Consider the following 22,996-nt stretch of genomic DNA (forward strand, 5'->3'; position numbering starts at 1 on the left):
GAGCAGCATTTCACTAAGTTGCTCAGGGCTGGCCTTGAACTCTATTTGCAGATAAGCTTGGCTTTGAATTTAGTTTATAATAATGTAATTATCCAATTCAGATGTGTGTTCTCCTTTGTGTTAAAATTTTATCTGTGAAGAAATGCTAACAAGGGCTGGAGAGGTGGCTCACAACCATCTGTAATGAGATCCGATGCCCTCTTCTGGTGTGTCTGAAGACAGCTACAGTGTTTAAAAAATCTTAAAAAGCGATGCTAACAAGAGTAGCACGTAAGAAGTAGATGATAGCACACATGCGTCCTGCTCGGAGGTCCTCCTGTGTGGGTGTTCCAACCAGCTGGGGGGTTGTGCTTTCAGCACATTTGTTATTTTGTGTTTTTGGTTTTTTTTTTCCAACATCCCCCTAACCCCCTCCCCCTTCCCTTCTCTATGGGTGTTTCCTTCCCATCCTCCCCCCATTTCCCCCCTCCCCCCAACAATCACGTTCACTGGGGGGGGGGGTCAGTCTTGTCAGGACCAAGGGCTTCCCCTTCCTCTGGTGTTCTTACTAGTCAGCACACTTGTTAACAGGTCAAAATGCAAATCTTTGTGAAGACCCTGACTGGCAAGACCATCACCCTAGAGGTGGAGCCCAGTGACACCATCGAGAACGTGAAGGCCAAGATCCAGGATAAAGAGGGCATCCCCCCTGACCAGCAGAGGCTCATCTTTGCCGGCAAGCAGCTGGAAGATGGCCGCACCCTCTCTGATTACAACATCCAGAAGGAATCAACCCTGCACCTGGTCCTCCGCCTGAGGGGTGGCTATTAATTCTTCAGTCCGCATTCCTGTGGGCAATGATGGCATTGCTCTGCACTCTAGCCATTTGCCCCAATTTAAGTTTAGAAATTACAAACCTCTGTTAAAAATGTTAATAAAGGTTTTTTGCATGGTAAAAAAAAAAAAAAAAAAAAAAAACAAAAACAAAAACAAAAAAAACCCACCCCAAAACAAAAAAAAACCAAAAACCCCCAAAAACCAAACAAACAAAACCACATGTTGTCCAAGTTGTAGTGCAGTTGTAACTCTGCAATTTGAGGTGGGTATGGACATGGCTTGAGATAGAGACCAGGCTGTGCTTGTAAAGCCCAACCAAAACCATTTTCAAGAGTACACAAAGTCCATTTGAGCAAACATCCTAAGAAAACCCACTCCCCTAAGGAACAGTCAGTCAGGCGACAACAGCAGGATCAAAGTACATGTAGATAACCTAAGACATCCTGCAGAGAATAGACAAACTAGTCACTCTGTTTGTTAGGTGATTTTTGCCTCTGTGTTTTATTCCTGCAGATTAAACCAGAAGTGGAGTTTTAAAAAAATAGTACCTGAGTGGTTTCTGCCTGCACCGGGAGCTGACCTGGTCCCACAGCTCTCTGTACCCAAATCCCGTGGGGGAAAGAGCTAGACTCTCAGAAGTACAGACAATCCTGAGAGTTCAGGGGAGATCACCACTTTTGCTTACATTTCTGGTCCAAGAGGAACCCGCCTATAGCCCTCTGGACACAGGAACTTCAGAGCAGTCAGGGACAGGATCCTTCTGGTCTCTGCCTCTGCCCAGAACTGAAAGCCAGTCACCAGGAGCTCTGACACACCTGAGAGCAGAGGTAAAACCACCACTTCTGCTCCAAGGGAGAGAAGAAGCTTTCACGACAGAGGAACCCAGGAGCAGTCTGGGACAGGATCCTTCCTGTTTCCACCTGTACCTGGGGCTAACCTTGAGGCACAGCTCTCTGTATCCAAATCCCTCTGGGAGAAAGTGTTGACACACAGGCTTACAGGAGGGTCAAGCCACTGTCAAGACCAGCTAACACCAGCGACAACCAGATGTCGAGAGGCAAGCACAAAAATCTAAGCAACAGAAACCAAGACTATAAGGCATCATTAGAGGCCAGTTCACCCACCAAAGAAAATACTGGATTTCCCAACACACCAGAAAAGCAAGATTTGGATTTAAAATCACCATCTCATGATGATGATAGAGGACTTTAAGAAGGACATGAATAACTCCCTTAAAAAAATACAGAACAACAAAGGAAAACAAGTAGAAGCCCTTACGGGGAAAACATAAAAATCCCTTAAAGAATTACAAGAAAACACAACCAAACAGGTGAAGGAATTGAACAAAACCATCCAGGATCTAAAAATGGAAATAGAAACAATAAAGAAGGCACGAAGGGAGACATCCCTGGAGATAGAAAACCTAGGAAAGAGATCAGGAGTCATAGACACAAGCATCACCAACAGAATATAAGAAATAGAAGAGAGAATCTCAGATGCAGAAGATAGCATAGAAAACGTTGACACAACTGTCAAAGATAATGGAAAATGGAAATAGCTCCAAGCCCAAAACATATAGGAAATCCAGGACACAATGAGAGATCAAACCTGAGGATAATAGGTATAGAAGAGAGTGAAGACTCCCAACTTAAAGGGCCAGTAAGTATCTTCAACAAAATCATAGAAGAAAATTTCCCTAACCTAAAGAAAGAGATGCCCATAAACATACAAGAAGCCTACAGAACTCCAAATAGATTGGACCACAACAGAAACTCCTCTCACCACATAATAATCAAAACACCAAATACACAGAGAAAGAATATTAAAAGCAGTAAGGGAAAAAGGTCAAGTAACATATAAAGGCAGACCTATCACAATTACACCAGACTTCTCACCAGAGACTATGAAAGCCAGAAGATCCTGGACTGATGTCATACAGACCCTAAAAGAACACAAATGCTAGCCAAGGTTACTGTATACAACAAAACTATCAATTAACATTGAGGGAGAAACCAAGATATTCCATGACAAAATCAAATTTACACAATATCTTTCTACAAATCCAGCCCTACAAAGGATAATAAATGGCAAAGCCCAACACAAGGAGGCAAGTTACACCCTAGAAAAAAACAAGAAAGTAAACTTTTTGCAACAAAACCAAAAGAAGAGAAGCACACAAACATAATCCTACCTCCAAATATGAAAATAACAGGAAGCAAAAATCACTATTCCTTAATATCTCTCAATATCAATGGACTCAATTCCCCAATAAAAAGGCACAGATTAACAGACTGGATATGTAAAGAGGACCCAGCATTCTGCTGCCTACAGGAAACACACCTCAGAGACAAAGACAGACACTACATCAGAGTAAAAGGCTGGAAAACCACTTTCAAATCAAATGGTCTGAAGAAGCAAGCTGGAGTAGCCATTCTAATATCGAATAAAATCGATTTTCAACCAAAAGTCATCAAAAAAGATAAGGAAGGACACCTCATATTCATCAAGGGAAAAATCCACCAAGATGAACTCTCAATCCTAAATATCTATGCTCCAAATACAAGGGCACCTACATACATAAAAGAAACTTTACTAAAGCTCAAAGCACACATTGCACTTCACACAATAATAGTAGCACCCCACTCTCATCAATGGACAGAAGATGAAAACAGAAATTAAACAGAGACATAGACTAACAGAACTTATGAATCAAGTGGACTTAACAGATATTTATAGAACATTCCATCCTAAAAGAATATACCTTCTTCTCAGCACCTCACGGTAACTTCTCGAAAAGAGACCATATAATCAGTCAGAAAACATGCCTCAATGGATACAAGAAGACTGAAATAATCCCATGCATCCTCTTAGATCACCACGGACTAAGGCTGGTCTTCAATAACAACAAAAACGACAGAAAGCCCACATACGCATGGAAGGTGAACAATGCTCTACTCAATGATAATGTGTTCAGGGAAGAAATGAATTAAAAACTTTTTAAAATTTAATGAAAATGAAGGCGCACCATACCCAGGCTTATGGGACACAATGAAAGCAGTGCTAAGAGGAAAACTCATAGCTCTGAGTGCCTCCAAAGAGAACAGGAGAGAGCATACACTAGCAGCCTGACAGCACACCTAAAAGCTCTAGAACAAAAAGAAGCAAATATACCTGAGAGGAATAGACAGCAGGAAATAATCAAACTTGGCTGAAATCAACCAAGTAGAAACAAAAAGACTATACAAAGAATCAACAAAACCAGGAGCTAGTTCTTTGAGAAAACCAACAATATAGATAAACCCTTAGCCAGACTAACCAGTGGGCACAGAGAGTATTCAAATTAACAAAATCAGAAATCAAAAGGGAGACATAACAACAGAATCTGAGGAAATTAAAAAAAATTATCAGATCCTACTACAAAAAGACTATATTCAACAAAACTGGAAAACCTGGATGAAATGGACAATTTTCTAGACAGATACCAGGTACCAAAGTTAAATCAGGATTAGATAAACCATCTAAACAGTCCCATAACTCCTAAAGAAATAGAAGCAGTCATTAAAAGTCTCCCAACCAAAAAAAGCCCAGGACCAGATGTGTTTAGTGCAGAATTCTATCAGACCTTCATAGAAGACCTCATACCAATACTGTCCAAACTATTCCACAAAATAGAAACAGAAGGAACACTAGCCAATTCCCTTTATGAAGCCACAATTACACTTACACCTAAACCACACAAAGACCCAGCAAAGAAAAGAGAATATCAGACCAATTTCCCTTTATGAATATTGACACAAAAATAATAAAATTCTCGCAAACTGAATCCAAGAACACATCAAAACAGTTATCCAACATGATCAAGTAGGCTTCATCCCACGATTCCAGGGATGGTTCATTCAATATTCGGAAATCCATCAACATAATATACTTTATAAACAAACTCAAAGGAAAAAAACCACATGATCATCTCATTAGATGCTGAGAAAGCATTTGACAAAATTCAACACCCATTCATGTTAAAAGTCTTGGAAAGATCAGGATCTCAAGGACCATACCTAAACATAGTAAAAGCAATATACAGCAAACCAGTAGCCAACATCAAACTAAATGGAGAGGAACTTGAAGCAATCCCACTAAAATCAGGGAATAGACAAGGCTGTCCAGTCTCTCCCTACTTATTCAATACAGCACTCGCAGTCCTATCCAGAGCAGTAAGACAATGAAAGAAGGTCAAAGGGATACACATTGGAAAGGAAGAAGTCAAAATATCACTATTTGTAGATGATATGATAGAATACTTAAGTGACCCCCAAAAGTTCCACCACAGAAATACTAAGCCTGATAAACAACTTCAGCAAAGTAGCTGGGTATAAAATTAACTGAAACAAATCAGTAGCCTTCCTCTACTCAAAAGATAAACAAGCTGAGAAAGAAATTAGGGAAATGACACCATTCACTATAGTCACAAATAAAATAAAATACCTCAGTGTGACTCTAACCAAGCATGTGAAAGATCTATATGACAAGAACATCAAGTCTCTGAAGAAAGAATTTGAAGAAGATCTCAGAAGATGGAAAGATCTCCCGTGCTCATGGATCGGCAGGATTAACACAGTAAAAATGGCCATCCCATCAAAGGCGACCTACCACCTCAATGCAATCCCTATCACAATCCCAACTCAATTCTTCAGAGAGATAGAAAGAGCAATTTGCAAAGTCATTTGGAATAACAAAAAACCCTGGATAGCTAAAACTATCCTCAACAATAAAAGAACTTCTGGGGGAATTACCATCCCTGACCTCAAACAATATTATAGAGCAATAGTGATTAAAAAAAACTGTGTGGTATTGGTACAGAGACAGGCAGGTAGACCAGTAGAATAGAATTGAAGATCCAGAATGAACCCACACACCTATTTTCACTTGATCTTTGACAAAAGAGCTAAAACCATCAGTGAAAGATAGATAAATGCTATCTATTTTTATCTATCAACAAATGGTGCTGGTTCAACTGGAGGTCAGCATGTAAAAGAATGCAAATTGACCTATTCTTATCTCCCTGTACAAAGCTCAAGTCCAAGTGGATCAAGGACCTCCACATAAAACCAGATACACAAATGGGGAGCTGTTAGGAGCAGCTATGTCTCAACAAGTGCATAAATAACATTAAATTCCACATTTGGTAGATTTCTAACGTTTTTCAAAACTATCTATGTAAAGTAACCTGGACTGTTTTCCGTTAACTACTCTCAGCTATTTCTGATAAAAAATATCTCAAAACAACCTAACAGTAAACTCAGAGTTATGAATTTGCTATCTGCTCCTTAACTAATATGCTTAATCATCTCAGATCAGTTTGTAATGACATTTATAGAAGGACTGCATCCAAGCCTTGTACTTTTAAATTTTTTGTAACAATAGAGGGAATTTATATCAGTAAAACCCCTGATTCTGCATCAAAACAAATTCTGTACCAATGTGAGAAATTATATCTTCACCTTAGTAACAATTATAAGGATTTCTACCAAATGAGATTATGGCTGCACAATCAATTTGAGCTAATTCCCCCTGTTAAATTATGACCATTTCTAAATTCCCCAGAAAGACAACTTAGAATAACCACCTCCAGCCCCCCAAGTCCAAGGAACCGGGGTGTATATGGGCATTGAGATATCTTTGGGGCCAGGTAGGGAAAATGGGGGAGTTGTTTGGCTGTAAGAAGGCCACACCAACGATTGTTGTAGTCTCTGATGCCTGTGTCCTGACTGGATCCGGCTGAAAGTCCCTATGATCAAGAGTTCAAGCAGGTCAATTCAGCATGTCTGATGATGGATCTCACCAAAGCTATACATTCCGTAATATACAAATCTCAAAACAAAATTTAAGTATCGTCAAGATATCTCTTTTGTTTGATTCTCTGGAATCTAGTCTTCAGGAGGTCTCCCTTCGTCATATCTGATCCATATAACTCTGGAAGGTGTACACACACTAATTGCCTTTTCTAAAAATGTAAAGACAAAAACTTTCTTCCAAAATAGCATGTCCTTGAGCCAGAAACCAGAAAAACCTTTAGCTTGACCTCTCTCCCAGAGGAATAATACAACGACAAATAGAATTCAAAATATAATTCAAAATCACACCCATTTTGAAATTTAAAACAATCCAAAACAAATGAACTAAAATATTGTATGAATCTATTCTTAGGCTTTTCCTATTCTGTCATGTCAGGAAACTAACTCAAAATTCCAGTGGAGCCCATGAACAAAGAATAAGAGTTTCCTGTAGACTTTAATATACTATCTATCTGTTATGCGCTCTATCTGGAGCCACAGACTTCTACTTATTAACATCTTTCCACAGCATGCAAATTATCACTGCTCTCTACTCGGAGTCTGTGACTAATTTTCTCTATCCTAGTTCTGAACTAGGGAGAAATCCCCTATGTGATTCAGACAAAATCTGTATATAAATCTATATGAAAAGCAAATAATCCCAATTTTATAAATTCACAGTTTAATCAATATCTGTGCCAAGAAGAAGGCAGCTTCCATTTTCAGAGCAGCCATCTTGTCTCTTTTCACAGCAGGGGACGTCAGAGCCCTCTTTCTTTGTTCTAAGGCTCCTACCTTGAGTCAACATGTGACTCAACTCTACCCCGCTATCCAATCTCTAAATTTCGAACTAGATTTATAACTAAAGGCTAAGAATATTACATTTCTAGTGGATTCTTGCCTGCCAGGTTGGACGTCATCTGTTGTGTGAAATAATACTAATGCCACCACATTACCATGGGCAGGGCTGTGTTCTCATCTCATCAGGCTCTCTGATTCAGGGCTCCAAATACTCTCCACTGGATTCCCTAAGTTCCCATGCCGGGTCGCTGCCACACCAGCCCCACGCATCCAAATTCACATAGTTGGGGTGTACTTCTTGCAAGCCCATGAAAAGGTAATAATTTATAATATAGTTCAAAGGTAAAGCAAAATTTAAAAAATTAAGTAAAAAATATGAGCTGGTTTATTTATTTTTATCTTCGCAAATTTCCAGCTGGGCCACTTGGGAGATATAGGCAAGAAGATAAGGAGTTAAAAATCATTCTTGGCTACATAGAGATTTTGAGGCCAGTCTGGGCTGACAAAACACTCCATACCTTTTTTCCTTTAAGGTATTGTATTGTTTAGGTTTGTGAAGAAAGGATTGCTGACAGGGTCAAACTCAAAGGTCATGTAAGACTTTGGGCCCATATATGGCTTATCAACTATTTTAACAATCTTGTCTTTTATACTGCTTAGAAAAGGAATTAGTATTTCTATGAAGACAAGCTTTATAGCAGTTTCAATTTTGTAAGTTGTAAGTTATGCTGAAATTCATGAACATCAGCCAGCAAGAAATATAAACCAATCCTTCAGGGTCCCTTTATTTTTTCTGTCACTCTACTCTGCCCCCATTAAATATAGTATAGCTTAACAAATTTTTACAACTAAAAGCATCATATAATTGATTTGTAGATTAAGAAGTGATAACTACTAGCACAGGAGGCTTCTTTCTGGTCAAACTCCAAAGGGCTGTCTTTATTTTTTGGATATATTTTTACTATTGAATTTTTATGTAAGCATATTCACATTTAATACCACAAACATTGGATCCCATACTCTAATCCATGCAACAGACACTGTAGTCTAGACCCTGAGTTTCTGCTCACCTTCTATCTAAATTTCTGACTCACAAACAAGGCAAGATATCATTGAATTTCTTGTATTGGAATCTTAAATAATCAAAATTTAAAAGTTGTATCCTTATCAGACCATACAATTAAGCTTGTTGTCTGGGCTATTTTATCTACCAAGAGAACGGCTTCCCATGTTCTGTTGCAAGTAGGTTCCCTAGTACCCATCCTATTACGGATATACTCTGCTAGACACTTAAGATACTGATACCAAAGCAAAATGTACTAATTCTTTAATTTACTTGGAGGAAAGGTGGTATTTCCATCTTCTGTAGGAGGTCAAAGACAACCATGTATAGTCATTTTAATTGCCAGTCACAATTCTAGGATGCAATGGAAAGAGACTAATGAGGGCCCCTGAGAAGCTTTACATAGTTGATGACCTCTAAGAAAGAGTCAGTTTGAAGGACATGCTTCTCAATATGTTACCTACACTGCAGTAGATGGCTCACCAAAAGCATGTGGACAGCACAAATTGGAGTGGGTAGGTTATTAGAGAAGAGAGAGGAGTTGGGGGGGGGATACAAACTTGTCAAGAGGGGTGTAAAGTGGATGTGGGGGTGTTAAGGTAAAAGGTTGGTAGTGAATGATTCAATATATTGTATGAAACTCTCAAAGAACAAGAACAAAAAGTAGTTTTATATAAATTAATAAGGGAAAAAAGTTTGGAGAAGAAAATGTGTGAATGTGAGACCAGTCAAGGCCCTCCTGAGAATAAGTGGATATAGTAACAAACACTGCAAACCAGAAGATCTTCAGAGTTAGTATGCAAAGGATTTCCCTACATGTACATTCTGGGAGTGATGGAAGGACAACACTTAGGTTAGAGGTTGTTGGGTTTTCCTAACAAATGAAGTACTTGTTTCAAGGCCTGAGATTCATGTTCAGGGAATTTGTCTTCCCAGGTTTAGGGTGCAGTGATCTTAGACCCAAGAATTTTAACAAGAGGCACTACTAACTCTAAAGGAGCTAGACTGGTTGCTTCAGAAGGCTCTAATTTGGAGAATTACAAGTTTCTGCCTTATGTAAGAGAGTATGAGGCTGGGATGGGGGAACTGTTTACAGAAAAAGTAAATGTTGAAGGAAAAGAAAGCTTACAAAAGAGTTAGTTTCTCAGAGCCAGTCAGGGTGAATACAGAGTACGTGGTAAGCCATGTTTGCCCAGGAAAATGTACTTAAGTGTGTGGGCTAGTACTACAGCTATCCAACTGGGCCCATCTGAAAGAGCTCAGTTATTAAACAGTGTGTTTTCCCTGCAAGCATGGTTCCAAGTTAGTGAAGGATGTGTAATCCCAGGAAGTAGGGAAATTGTGGCCGGAGAACTGCTTGCACTATAGGGTTTGAAGCTAGTCTAGGCAACATGGCAAGATTTTTGTTTTTAAAACAAACACAATAAATAGTATGATTGCACTTCCAGCACTGGAAGGTGGGTCCTTCCCAGTCCACATCTACCAGGATGCTGGTCCTGGCTATGCCTCCATCTTAGGGTTCTATTTTGGTGAACAGACACCACGACCCAGGCAATTCTTACAACGGCAAACATTTCATGGGGCTGGCTTATGATTTCAGGGGTTCAGACCATTATCATCAGTGGTGGAAGAGTGGCATTGTGCAGGCAGACATGGTACTGGGAAAGGAGCCAAGAGTTTTCCATCTTCATCTGAAAGCAGCCAGGCTGCCTTGGTCTGAACAGTCAGACTGTGTTTCTACACTGGGCAGAGCTTGAATACTAGGAGACCTCAAAGCTCACCCCCACAGTGACACACTTCCTCCAACAAGGGCACAATTCCTAACAGTTAAGAGTGCCACTCCCTATGGGCCAAGTATTCATACATATGAATCTATGGGAGCCACACCTACTCAAATCACCACCCTCTAAGGACACCACCTGTGTCCTTGATCTGTGTGCTTAATTGGTGCCATGCTATCCCTCCCTTCTGACACTGACGTGGCTTGCTCCCATACGGTATTTATTCAGATCTAAATATCTGCCATCTAAAACAGTATTACATCCTTGTTTGTTTGTTTAAGGCACTTTTAGATTCACTGCAAAACTGAGATGATGAAGGTACAGATCGTCCCAGATCCTCCTCTTTGCAAAGACCTTATTTATCTTTCTGGTGCTTCTCAGTGTCCCAGGTCTATCTTCTACTTTCCTTGTCCCAGTTCTTCTAGATCAGTAATTTCCCCTATGAACAGCCCTGGCTCCTTTTCACTTAGAATGGTATTTAAACCCAAGATCCGGTTGCCAGCTCATTGCTACAAGGGTATATTTAATTACATGTCTTGGCAGCTTCAAAGCAAGGCTCTATACACGTGTATTCCAACCTATGTACACACGTCTATAAAAACCCACCGTGTACAGTCATTTGTATGTGCATTCACCTCGGCGTGAGTTCTTACTGTTATGTCACACTCTAATCCATCGACTACTTGTACTGGTTTCCCTTGCTTACCTTTAACAACCCACTTCATCAGCACAGCTCCCACCACCCACCATAGGGAACTTCATGGCTCCAACCCAGCTCACAGACAGCAGGAGCAGAGCTGCCTGTCTGCACTTCTTTACCTCACTTATATTTATCTTACCTTGATTTCTTCTGTGCTGTACTCCGTGCTCTGTACTCTGACCACTCAATAAACTTTTTTTTTTTTTAAGATTTATTCATTTATTATATATAAGTACACTGTAGCTGTCTTCAGATACACCACAAGAGGGCATCAGACCTCTTTACAGATGGTTGTGAGCCACCATGTGGTTGCTGGGAATTGAACTCAGAACCTCTGGAAGAGTAGTCGAGTGCTCTTAACCGATGAGCCATCTCTCCAGCCCCACTCAATAAACTTTTATTTTCTACTTATCTCCTCTATGACAAAAAGATTCTCACTGCTGAGTCTTCAATTTTAAACTATTTTACACAAAGTAGGTACTTCAATTTTTTAAAAGAGCTAAACAATGAACAAATAAATGAGAAAATTTGCCTATTAGATTAATTAGACTGAACCAAGAGGGCTTTCCCTAGCCAGCACTAGTGTGTTGTCCAGCTTTGAGATGCTGTGTCTGTGTCAATAAAATCATAAATCTACCATATAATTTAGATTTTTACAAAACCAATTCATTTGATTTCTCTCCTCATCTGGTATAATAAGAAATCAGTGATCAGAAACTTGCACCTATCTAACCATCCTTCATTTTCAGTCACTGCCAACTGAAACGTCACATACATGCTAACCTAGTTTAAATCTTGTAGAAACACTCTTGTTGTGGGAACAGGGGTTCCTTGTGTAGGCCTGGGTGTCCTGTGGACCAGCTGTCTTGCAACTCGGAGATCCGCCTGCTGCTGTTCGTCACACTTCCGGCTCCCAGACTTTAATGTACTCTGCTATCTAGTGACTAAATTTCCACCTAATCCAGCAACAAGAACAACATAATCACTGTTTTAAGACCATAACATACAGTTAATAAAGAATTACATTGAAAAATTAAGTGGTCGATTTTAAATTAATCTTTTAAAAGAACTACTAAGGGGACTAAAACGATGCTTGAGAAAAACATACAAATTTGTTCTTCTCCTGAGTGTGAAAGCCTGAGGTTTAAGAACAAAGACAGTAATAGGAAACATATGGAAAAGATCGGTAACTAAATGGAATCTTGGCCCAAGTATGGTCTGCCACATTTCACATACCAATGTCTCAAGTAATAGACTAGATGTTTACAATATTGCCAAAGTATCGTTGAAATACTGTATACTTTTCTCAAATCTGAAACATAAAAATAAATTCTGTGAGTTACTTATAAAGTCTAATAGAAAACACTGTTTTAAAGAACCAAAAATGAACTTCTCAAGCTTGAAAGAATGTTCTTCCAAAAAACTCAACAGCGGCTGCCAAGAGACACAGCTAACTCTGTTTAACTATGAAAACATTAGCACAAAAATTTAGCCTTGCAGTAAGCAGGCTTGCTAGCTGCAACTCTTAAGGAGGGCTCACTTAGCAAATGGAGAAAGTTTCTAAATGCACACAGTAAAAGGCAGAAGTTGCTGGGCAGCGGAGGCTTTTATTTGCTTAAAGAGAAAATGCACTATAAAGTTATTTTTTGTACTGAGGGGAAAGGCAAGGCATTAGCATCAACGGCTGAGGGAATTCATTTATCTTTTAAAAGTTATGAGTAGCCTATATAAGTGGGAAAGCTGTGCCTTTAATCTGTGAAACCAATGTACTCTACTGTATTTTCAAAGTAAACTAGAAGTGAAATGCTGTATGTTTCTGTTTCTGATTCTTAGCTTCGAAACGGGAAGCACTGATGTGAGTACAAGCCTCTGTCAACCCAGAGACCGGATACAATTTTGAATTCCACCTTAAATTGCTGAGACACTGGGCTCCAGGTCACAGTGGACTTTAATCTGAAGAATTCTTTGGCATAAAAACGAAAATAAAAACAGTAATCAGTACATGTTGTTTCATTTAGTCTTGTTTGCCTTTCATATTAGGGAAAATTCTTGCCACACCTCAAACCAAAATTAAGGAGAAAAGAAAGAAGTAAGCCACATAAATCTGACCAAGAACACAAACATCTTGCTTTGAATCCACAAAATTCTGTATAATGAAAAGAAGTACAAAATTTTAATTCAACCCAAGTGTTTTCCAAGCAGATTGTATTTACTTAAATTGCTACAGTAATTCAAAGGACAGCCCTGTCTGGACACAGAGTTACTGTGGATTTTTAAGAAACTCCGTTAAAGAATTTAGGCATTTCTGATTCAGTTAAAGGATTGCCAATTCATCAATCCCTGAAACCAAAGCAATCTCAACAGGTATGATGATAAAGTCATTCTCAACTCTTAAAGAATGTATTCTTACTGTTACAAAAGTGTATTGGGTTTGCTAAATATTAAATTAGACTGTGCTTATCATAAAAGTGCAATCTGGGGAGCAAAATATGGCTAAAACTTACATAAATTTTTGATTAGGTAAAATTTTCAAGCAAAAAGATCAGTAAGGTGAGTTTAACTTTCTGATTTAAAATGACTCAACAAACAGTATTTGTTTATATTCTTTTTTTAAAAATAAAATTGGACAAAGGGATAGATTCTTGGGTTAAAGGAATCAATCTCTCTTTAGTTTCTTGGGTGTGCTTTTCTGCTCTTAATTTTTAAATGACAAACAATCTGCTAATGCTTTGTTGAAAAATTTCCTACTGGGAAAATTACCGATTTACAATGTCTGTTTTCATTTCTATCATTCCCAAAATATGAACATTTTATCTGGTTATTAAAGAATTCTTAAGTTTAAGTTAATTAAGATTTAAATGTATTGGTTCTGTATGTATGTATGTATTATTATTATTATTATTATTATTATTATTTTAACTGAGATACTTTTTGAATAGCAGAAGATTAAATTCAAAGTTGTTTTAGACAAAAATTTACACATGCACAAATGATTTTTATATTCTGGCTTCTATAGCATACCAGTAAAACAATTACATCTTTAAAATAGTGAAATGTTATGATGCTTTTACTTTAAGATGCTTTACTCCAGAACTAAGTAAATTATAAACACATTTTTATTAATTTGGGTTAGGACCTACATTCATTTTTTAAATGAATGTTTTTCTTCAAGTATGAGAAATGTTATGATAATGATATTCTCATTGTGTTATATGCAAAATTCATATTAATGGATAATTTCTTAAATTTTACATTATTGCTTTGCTTTAATTTTTCTCCATCTCTTATTTTTATAATAGACAACATAATATAAGTGAGAAATATCACATATTGTTATAGAGAAATAAGTACAAAAGAGAATGCCCAGTTCTGTAACTTTTAATCATCTAAAGAAACCAGCATGGTGAAATGCCTAGAGACACCAACATTAACAGAGAAAGGCATTGCTAACAAGATACAACCTGTGACTTCTTAAGTCACTCATTCCACAGATTTTTGACTACTTAGAACAAGCACACTGCACTGAGACTCTGTTAAAAATTAGAGATTGGGAAATGAGATGACTGACAGTGAGTTACTCTTACGTTTTTTAAGTTATATTACAAGGAACAGGACAGACATTGTAGAATATGGAAACAAAGTAACCAAATACGCTCAGCAATGACTAAGAAGAGACTCAGTGGTAAGATGAAGTAAAATCACTAAAGGGAGAGCAGGTATCACAGGGGAGGAGAGGAAGACTAGTAAATGAAAGGATTTCAGAGGAAAAGTTGCTCTCCAGGGCAATCTTCCTGAAGTGCTTGCAAAGACCAGTTTTTGATCCTAAGATGAGCTAGCAGGAAGTATTACCAAGATTTCCTTTTCTTCCAATACCTCAAACCCCTGAGCAACAGATTCTAATTCTAAATCCTACGGTTGCTGCTGATGACTGCTAATGGTCCTAACACAAGGACAGCATTAAGACACCGTGGATGGATGCTCACGAGCAAGTGTGACAGAACTTCTGAGCCCTCTGTGGCCTGGCTTGGTGCCACAAACCAGCTCTGCTTCTTGGTTCTCAGTGCACATTTTGAGAAAGCAGCCTCTTAGAATCTAACTCTAGTGGCTGTATTGGAACTGATACAAAGTAGCAAAATGATTTTAAAAATTACTATAGCAAGTATAATAAAATCCTTAAAAAATTTCAATTAAAATGTCACCAACAAGAGAATAAAATGTGTAAGATTTCCCAAACCCATTTCTTCTAAAGTGCCAAAGTCTGGGTCAAATGATATTTATCCCAGGAGGATCAAGATCTGGCCCTGCAGTACTAATCATCCCCGTTTAGTTATGGATCATTTTGCAGTGTTGGGTCTCTTCTTCTAAACTGTTTGCTCTTTACAGAGAAGGAACCCTGTTTTCATTTTCTCTTTATTTCTGTGTTCCCTAACAACTTAGCATGTTGTCTCACAGATAAAAATAATTTTAGAAGATGTAACAACCTTAAATAATCCAATTAAACTACTACTATTTATAAAGTGCTGTACTAAGCATACAAATACTTAGTTACTAGTTGAGTAACGACAGTAAGAAAATGATTACCCCAAAGCAGACTCCACTAAGAACACTGCAGGATAAAGATCACAGCACAAATATCCTACTTTATTAAATTAGAACTTCATTAGCAGAGTGCAAATTCCTTAGGAATTTAGATGACTAGGTTCTGTCCTGTTGAACAGTTGTTATTTCTAGGAACTTCATACTTCTGACTTTTATGCTGTTGTTTATCTCTTTACTTGGAAATAGACTTCGTCACCTCATTCATATAGAATTCTAAAAGTTCTTCAAAGCACAGTGCCTATGCTATGTCCTTCTTGGATTATACAGTAAAGAACAATTGATGCAATTATTTAGATCTGCTAGACTTAAAAAAAAAATCACATAGCCAGGCAGTGGTGGCACACACCTTTAATCCCAATACTACTGAGGCAGAGACAGGTAAATATCTGAGTTTGAGGCCAGCCTGGTCTACAGAGTGAGTTCCAGGACAGCCAGGGCTACACAGAGAAACCTTGTCTTCAAAAACAACAACAAAACCCCACCAGCACTAGCACCAGCACCACAATATCACTCATTACTAAAGAGATCAAAGCACTTCAATTTGGTACTTTCCTATAGATAAGAGTAAATACAATAAACTAGTACAAATAATTATTTAATATTCTTTTAAAAGCAAGGTATTCATCCAAAAAGAATGACGGGAAATGATGTTTTACAGCCTTGAGAAAAGAGACAAAAGCCCAGTAGTCTTGGCAGAGGGAAAGGGGGGTGGACTAAGGAAGTGCAGCCATGCCATACTTAAGGTCGTAGCCAAGAACTGAGAGTCAGCCTGTCAGCCTGCTTTGGTTTTCCTTCTTCATATTTAGCTATGTGAGTCAGAACAAGGGTAGGGAGGAAAGAGTCATTTGCCAGATGTAAAGAACTCAGAAAACTCAGGGAATGTGCAAAGGAGAAATGAGAACAATGAACTGTAGCATCTCAGGCAAAGGGAACTTATGACTGTAGGGAAGGATGGATGGAGGCAATGAAAACCCAGTAGCATTAACATGACAGACTCCTCTGAAACTCGGGGATACTTGTAGTTGGACATACTACTGAAGATAATATGGTCAGAGTATGGGTTGTTCAAAATCCAGAATATGACCTCTGGGAATTAGCTGGCCCAGAACATAAGTGCATAGGAAGAACTGAGACAAAACATGGGAGAAAAAAGAACAAATGAGGAGTTTTGTCAGAGAAATGATTAACTATTTTCTGTCAGTTATACCAATGGTAAAAAACAAGAGTAGCATTCTAGAAGAATAAAATGTAAATTATTTCATTAACACACAGTAATGTTAGGACATTTGTTCATTCTCTCATAAAACCCCTGATGAGAAAAGTGTAGAAAAAAATGTCTTTGGGGGGAAAAACCTTTAAAAAGTTTCCTAAATAATGCTCATTTCAACTGGACAGCAGCTTTGAATTGGCTAAGGACGTTTACATGCCATCCTAACCGAGAAGGCTGAGGTGGTAAGGACGGCCTGAACGTTAGAAGGTGGAGACCATCCTGGTAGTGCAGGGAGACCAAAACCCCATCACCAACACCAAAAGCAAAGTGAGAGTTTAAACAAAATACTAAGATACAAGATAAGCATGTAAGATAAAGAAGGCAAGATTTGGAGCTGGGGAGGGAGCCCTGACAACAAAATCCTTACTTACCTTGCAAGCAAGAGCTGGTTCTATGTTAAAAAATAAAACAAAACCAGGTGTGGAGATCACACTTGCAATTAGTACCTGGGAGGCAGAGACGGGCAGTCCCTGTGGGTCGTTGGCTAGCTGGCCAGCATACAGTGAGAGACTCTTGTCTAAAACAATTGAAAGGTAGATGTGCCTGATGAATGATGCCTGAGGTTGTCTTCTAGATTTCACAGGTACATGTGCATGCACACACAGGAGGCAAGGCATAATTTAACTATAACTTCTTATTATTAACAAATGTCACACTGTCCTTTTGAGGAGGCATCTTGCTGTATGTAGTACTACTGGCCTCCAACTCTGAAGCTCAAATGACCTGACCCTAAGCAAGTGGGACTATAGGCATGTGCATATGGTTAGGAACTGCAATTCTTATTTTCTTAATAAAGAAAGAGGCAGAATTGTTAAATGGAAGAAATGAAATTTAAGTCTTCAAAATCCTTGTTTACAACATACTCCACCCTTCTTCAGGTTTCAGCAGAAATAACTGTTAATTATCTATAAAGCCTTCCTTCCCCTTACAGTCCTACTAAATACAACACCCTTCAGCTACACTGCACTGTGTGTCTCTCATCCTCCTTTAGATTTCAAGCTCCTAGGAGACAAGGATAGTGGCATTTTAATATCTATAATCCAAACCTTCAGTCAAAAATATTACTCAAAGTCAGGCATGGTAATGCTCTTGAGTTTAAGGCCAACCTCACTCCTCAGCCAACCTGGGAACTACGAGTGTGGAAGACAGAGTGGAAGGAAGTAAAGAAGAGGGATGGAAGGGAGGCAGGAAAGCAGGAAGGAGGAAGGGAGGAAGGAGGAACAGAGGGGGGAGAGGAGGGGAGGAGAGAGAGAGAGAGAGAGAGAGAGAGAGAGAGAGAGAGACCAGGTGGCGAGTGAGAGAGTGCAGAAAACAGTAAACAGAGGGAGGCAGGGAGAAAATATGAAAATATTAATCTAAGTGAAATTGAAACTTTGCAGAATATAAATATTTTTAAGAAGAAAATTTGAAAATATACATAGGCTTAGAAAACAGGAGGAAAAAAATGACAGGGTTTTCTAAATAAGTTACCACATAATAAAGAACACTCTTTTAATGAACAAGGATAGAATTTCAGTAGCAGAAGTATTAGGGAATGAGATTTTGGTTTAATAAATGTTTAATAGGCAAAATTCTTTAAGTGTCCACATAGGTAGCACACAGCACTAATCAAGAAAAGGCTGACAAGAATGCCCAGCACTTACAGTGGAGAAAATACTAGAGTGGCAGGGTGATGTCAGTAGAAACATCAGCATGTCTAGAAAACACGGCCACTGCAATTCTTTTTTATCTTTAAATTTTTTTGTTACAGTCCAGTCGTTATCCCCGTCCTATTCTGCCCTCCAACAGTTCCAGAAGATAATGGCTGTATAGCACTGTGCTTCATACATCTAATCTTAGCACTCGGGAGGCAGAGGCAGAAATTCCTGTAATTTAAGAACAGGTTGGTTTTCATAGTTAAGTTCTAGCCTGTAAGAGATACAAAGGGAATGTGGTCTATAAAAAATGAAAGTAAACAAGTAAAAGATAGTGACTACTTAGTAAAAAGTTCAGAACTGTACACTTCTGACTTCTGTTTAATGCAACATATTATTCTAAATTTCACAGGTACTTAAATATGAAATTGTCATTAGAGCTTTGCCTGTGCTTCCCAAATATTCTGCTATACATAGGCATCAACCTAATGTCAACTTATATGAGAATTTTTCTGGGTATTAATCGCTTTTCTCTTTGTAATAGGAGAAGAAATGGGCTTCTTAAGTCCAATATATGTCCTCTTCTTCTGTTTTGGAGTTAGAGTATACGGCCAATATGAAGCTTACCAGTGGGATGAAGATTATGAGCAAGAGCCAAGTGAGGATTATGAGCCAGAATTCCAGTTTCACCAAAATATCGAATATGGAGCTCCCTTTTATCAGAATATTTTAGGTTGTGCTAAGGAATGCTTCTGTCCAACTAACTTTCCAACATCAATGTACTGTGACAACCGCAAACTCAAGACTATCCCAGATATTCCAATGCACATTCAGCAACTCAACCTTCAGTTCAATGATATTGAGGCTGTGACTGCAGATTCATTCATCAATGCAACTCATCTTAAAGAAATTAACCTGAGTCACAACAAAATTAAATCTCAAAAGATTGATTATGGTGTGTTTGCTAAACTTTCAAATCTACAGCAACTTCATCTAGATCACAATAACTTAGAAGAATTTCCATTTCCTCTTCCTAAATCTCTGGAAAGACTCCTTCTTGGTAATAATGAAATCTCTACACTTCCAACACATGCCATGGATGGGCTGGTAAACGTCACTATGCTTGACCTCTGCTATAACCATCTCTCTGACTCCATGTTAAAAGGAAAGATTCTTTCCAAACTGGAAAAGCTCATGCAGCTTAACCTGTGCAATAACAGGTTAGAGTCAATGCCCCCTGGGTTGCCGTCATCACTTATGTATCTATCTTTAGAAAATAATTCAATTTCATCTATACCAGAGGATTACTTTCAGAAACTTCCAAAACTTCATGCTCTAAGAATATCACACAACAAACTTGAAGACATTCCATATGACATCTTTAATCTTTCCAATCTTATAGAACTCAACGTTGGACATAACAAACTGAAGCAAGCATTCTACATTCCAAGGAATTTGGAACATCTATACCTACAAAATAATGAAATACAAAGTATGCAAAATTTTTGCATTTTTAAAAAAAGAACAAGAGTGGTATTTTGACCTTTTTTTTGGTGTGTGTGGGGGTGTGTGTGTGTATGTTGAGCAAAGGTTTCTCTATGTAGCCCAGGTTGCCCTGGAACTTGCCATGTAGATCAGGCTTATCCTCAAACTAATAACAAATGTACCCATCTGCCTCTGCCGCCCTAATGCTGAGAGATTAAAGGCACATGCACCAACACAGCAGATGAGAGGATGGTATTCTGACTCTTTATAAAGAATGAATTCTTAATAATCCATGTTTTACATAGTGATGAAAAGGGTTGCTCTGAGGATGGCTAAGGCGATGGCAGATGGTGGACTGGGAAAAGGGAGTGCCATTAATTTTTATCATCTTTTCTATTCAACTTTACCACCTTGACTATTATTAGCAAGGAGTACTAGAGAGCATCTGAAGATATATGACCCTGGGTAGTAGCAATGTATTTTTTCCCCTTTTCTTCTTTTTAAAATTAAGATTGCTTCTACTAGGAAGCACTTATACAATCAGTAAAGCCAATGTGTTCATACTTATTTTGGTGATATGATATGCAAGTTTCACTTCATTTTAATTAATATAAAAATTAAACATAATCCAAAAGTAATGAAATCTAACTCCATTTATATACTATAATAAAATTATATCTCATTTCATAATTTCATAATTGCAACCTGGAATTATGACTACCATATGCAGAATAAACTTTTGACTTGTATTTTTCAGGCATCAATGTGACAATGATGTGTCCTTCTCTTGATCCACTACACCATCACCATTTAACATACCTTCGTGTGGACCAAAATAAGCTGAAGGAACCAATAAGTTCATATATCTTCTTCTGCTTCCCTCGGATACACAGTATTTATTATGGTGAGCAGAGGAGCACTAATGGTGAAACAATACAACTGAAGACCCAAGTTTTCAGGCGCTATCAAGATGAGGAAGAGGAAGAGGAAGACGACCATGACAGTCAGGACCACACTCTTGAGGGTCAAGAAGAAACAGAAGAGCACTTTAATTCTCATTACTATGAAATGCAAGCGTGGCAAAATACTATATAGGTACATATTTATGACTCCATAAAGCCTTACTAATTACAAATGTAAGCGTATACCTGCTCATAATAATATATCTAGAAGTATGTGCTAGTATAAAGACCCGAATTGCATTTGAGATGTTAGTGAGAATGGCTTTACTTCATAGGCGTAGTGCTTACTAGAAACGATGCAAACCTTAAGAAATATAAAGTAGAATGGCAAGTGGGAATAAACAAACTAAGCTCAAATGGCTTTGTATATTCTTTAAACTTAGAAATATTATCATACAAAAACGTGCAAGGGCCAGCAAGATGGTTAAGCAAATAAAGCACTTACTACCAAGCCTGACCTCTGAGAATAGAGAGACCCAACTCCTGCAGGTTGTGGAGTTTTCCTCTGGCCACATGTGTGCTGCCATGTGTGTTCCTGATAATGACGATGATAAATTAAATAAAATCCTCTGATTAGGCCACTTCCAATGAGGGACTTTTTCCTAGGGATGATCAGGTAAGTTACACTGGCTGTGAAGACAACAGCTGTCCTCTCCACCTGAAAAGGACATGGAAAAATGGAGGAATGCTAACTGAGCAGTAGTCTTTCACTCAAGAAAGATCATTTAATGGCTTTCACACTTGTATTTTTCTCTCTCCCGCCTCTCTGACTCTCTGCCCGCCCCCTTTCTTCTTCTTCTTCTTCTTCTTCTTCTTCTTCTTCTTCTTCTTCTTCTTCTTCTTCTTCTTCTTCTTCTTCTTCTTCTTCTTCTCTTCCTCCTCCTCCTCTTCTTTCCTCCTCCTCTTCTTTTCTTTTCTTTCCTTTCCTTTTCTCTTCTTTTCTTCTTTTGAGACAGGGTCTCTCTGTGTAGCTTTACTAGTGACCACAGGTAAAAAGACTGAGCTGTAGCCTCCTCCCATCTGTATCACTTATGTTCTTCAGTTCATTTTAAAAGTATTTTAAGTAAGCTTTAAGGTAAATATTCAAACTGTTGTGTGAATTCTTTTACTTATGCTTCACAGGACTCGTGATTAAAAAAAGGAACAAATGTAAATCTGTGTATGCCAGTACAAGGAATCCAAAAACACACGGTAAAGTTTCAGACAAGGTACAATTAGCAGATGTGCACACTGTAATTTGGAAGCCTTTGTTCACACTTCTGAGTGCTGAGAAGCCTCTACTGGTTTTCCTGCTTGAGCAGGTTGTTAGCGTCACCAAAAGAACTCCTCCCCTGCCCACACGTGCACAGCTGACAACACACAATGAACACAAACAGCACTCCATCCCTCATTTAAACATTTCACAGCAGGTTAGTTAGTGAGTGTATCCCTGTGATACAAGCTGTAAGATCCCGTTGATTCTAAAATACTTCAAAATGGGATTATAAATGCAATTATTCATTAAGAATAAAAATGTGATACTGTGAGTGTTAAAAAATAAGCAAGATCGGACTATTTTTCTAACTTCTATCATTTTAAAATTTAAAAAAGAGCCATTAAAGAAATGTAAACCAAAATCACAATGATGGCAACCAAGAAACCAGCAAATAACAAATACTGGTGAGAAAACAAAGATTGGTCCCTCACACAGTGGACAGAAAATGATGCAGCAATTTGGAAAGCGCCGGTTGGGTATGAATCAGGATGTCTGCTTCCAGGTACATGCCCATGGACTTAAGACAGGTTCACTCCAAAGTCTGCCAAGAGCATCCATGGCAGCATTACTCACGATCCAAAAAGTGGACATCAATAGCTGGGTGCATTGGCACAAAACTGTGTAACCCCAGTGTTTGGGAGTGGAGGGCAGATGTGGGAGATTTAGAAGTTCAAAGAGATTCTCCCATATACAGCAAGTTTGAGACTCCCAAGGGCTGGACCCTGTCTCAAAAAAGAACTGATAACAGGGTTTTCTTTACAAGTTTTCTAAAATTATTATGATGGTTATTATAAAAAAC

General features: G+C 38.3%; 3 protein-coding genes across 3 annotated transcripts in view; 2 read left to right on the plus strand and 1 right to left on the minus strand.

The window, feature by feature from the left end:
• Positions 1-22,996, minus strand: part of Cenpp (centromere protein P) — a 181,763-nt gene that overhangs the window by 114,558 nt on the left and 44,209 nt on the right. The window lies entirely within an intron of this gene.
• LOC116915226 (ubiquitin) lies at positions 562-820 on the plus strand. The gene has a single exon (XM_032919614.1). It carries the CDS (start codon positions 577-579, stop codon positions 808-810), a length of 234 nt encoding a protein of 77 aa, XP_032775505.1. The 5' UTR covers positions 562-576; the 3' UTR covers positions 811-820.
• On the plus strand, positions 13,058-21,299 carry Omd (osteomodulin). Its single transcript, XM_032919609.1, has 3 exons — positions 13,058-13,356; positions 19,040-19,987; positions 20,738-21,299. Exons 2-3 carry the CDS (start codon positions 19,048-19,050, stop codon positions 21,073-21,075), a joined length of 1,278 nt encoding a protein of 425 aa, XP_032775500.1. The 5' UTR covers positions 13,058-13,356; positions 19,040-19,047; the 3' UTR covers positions 21,076-21,299.

Source organism: Rattus rattus, chromosome 14, assembly GCF_011064425.1.
Source record: "Rattus rattus isolate New Zealand chromosome 14, Rrattus_CSIRO_v1, whole genome shotgun sequence".
NCBI classification, from domain to species: domain Eukaryota; kingdom Metazoa; phylum Chordata; class Mammalia; order Rodentia; family Muridae; genus Rattus; species Rattus rattus.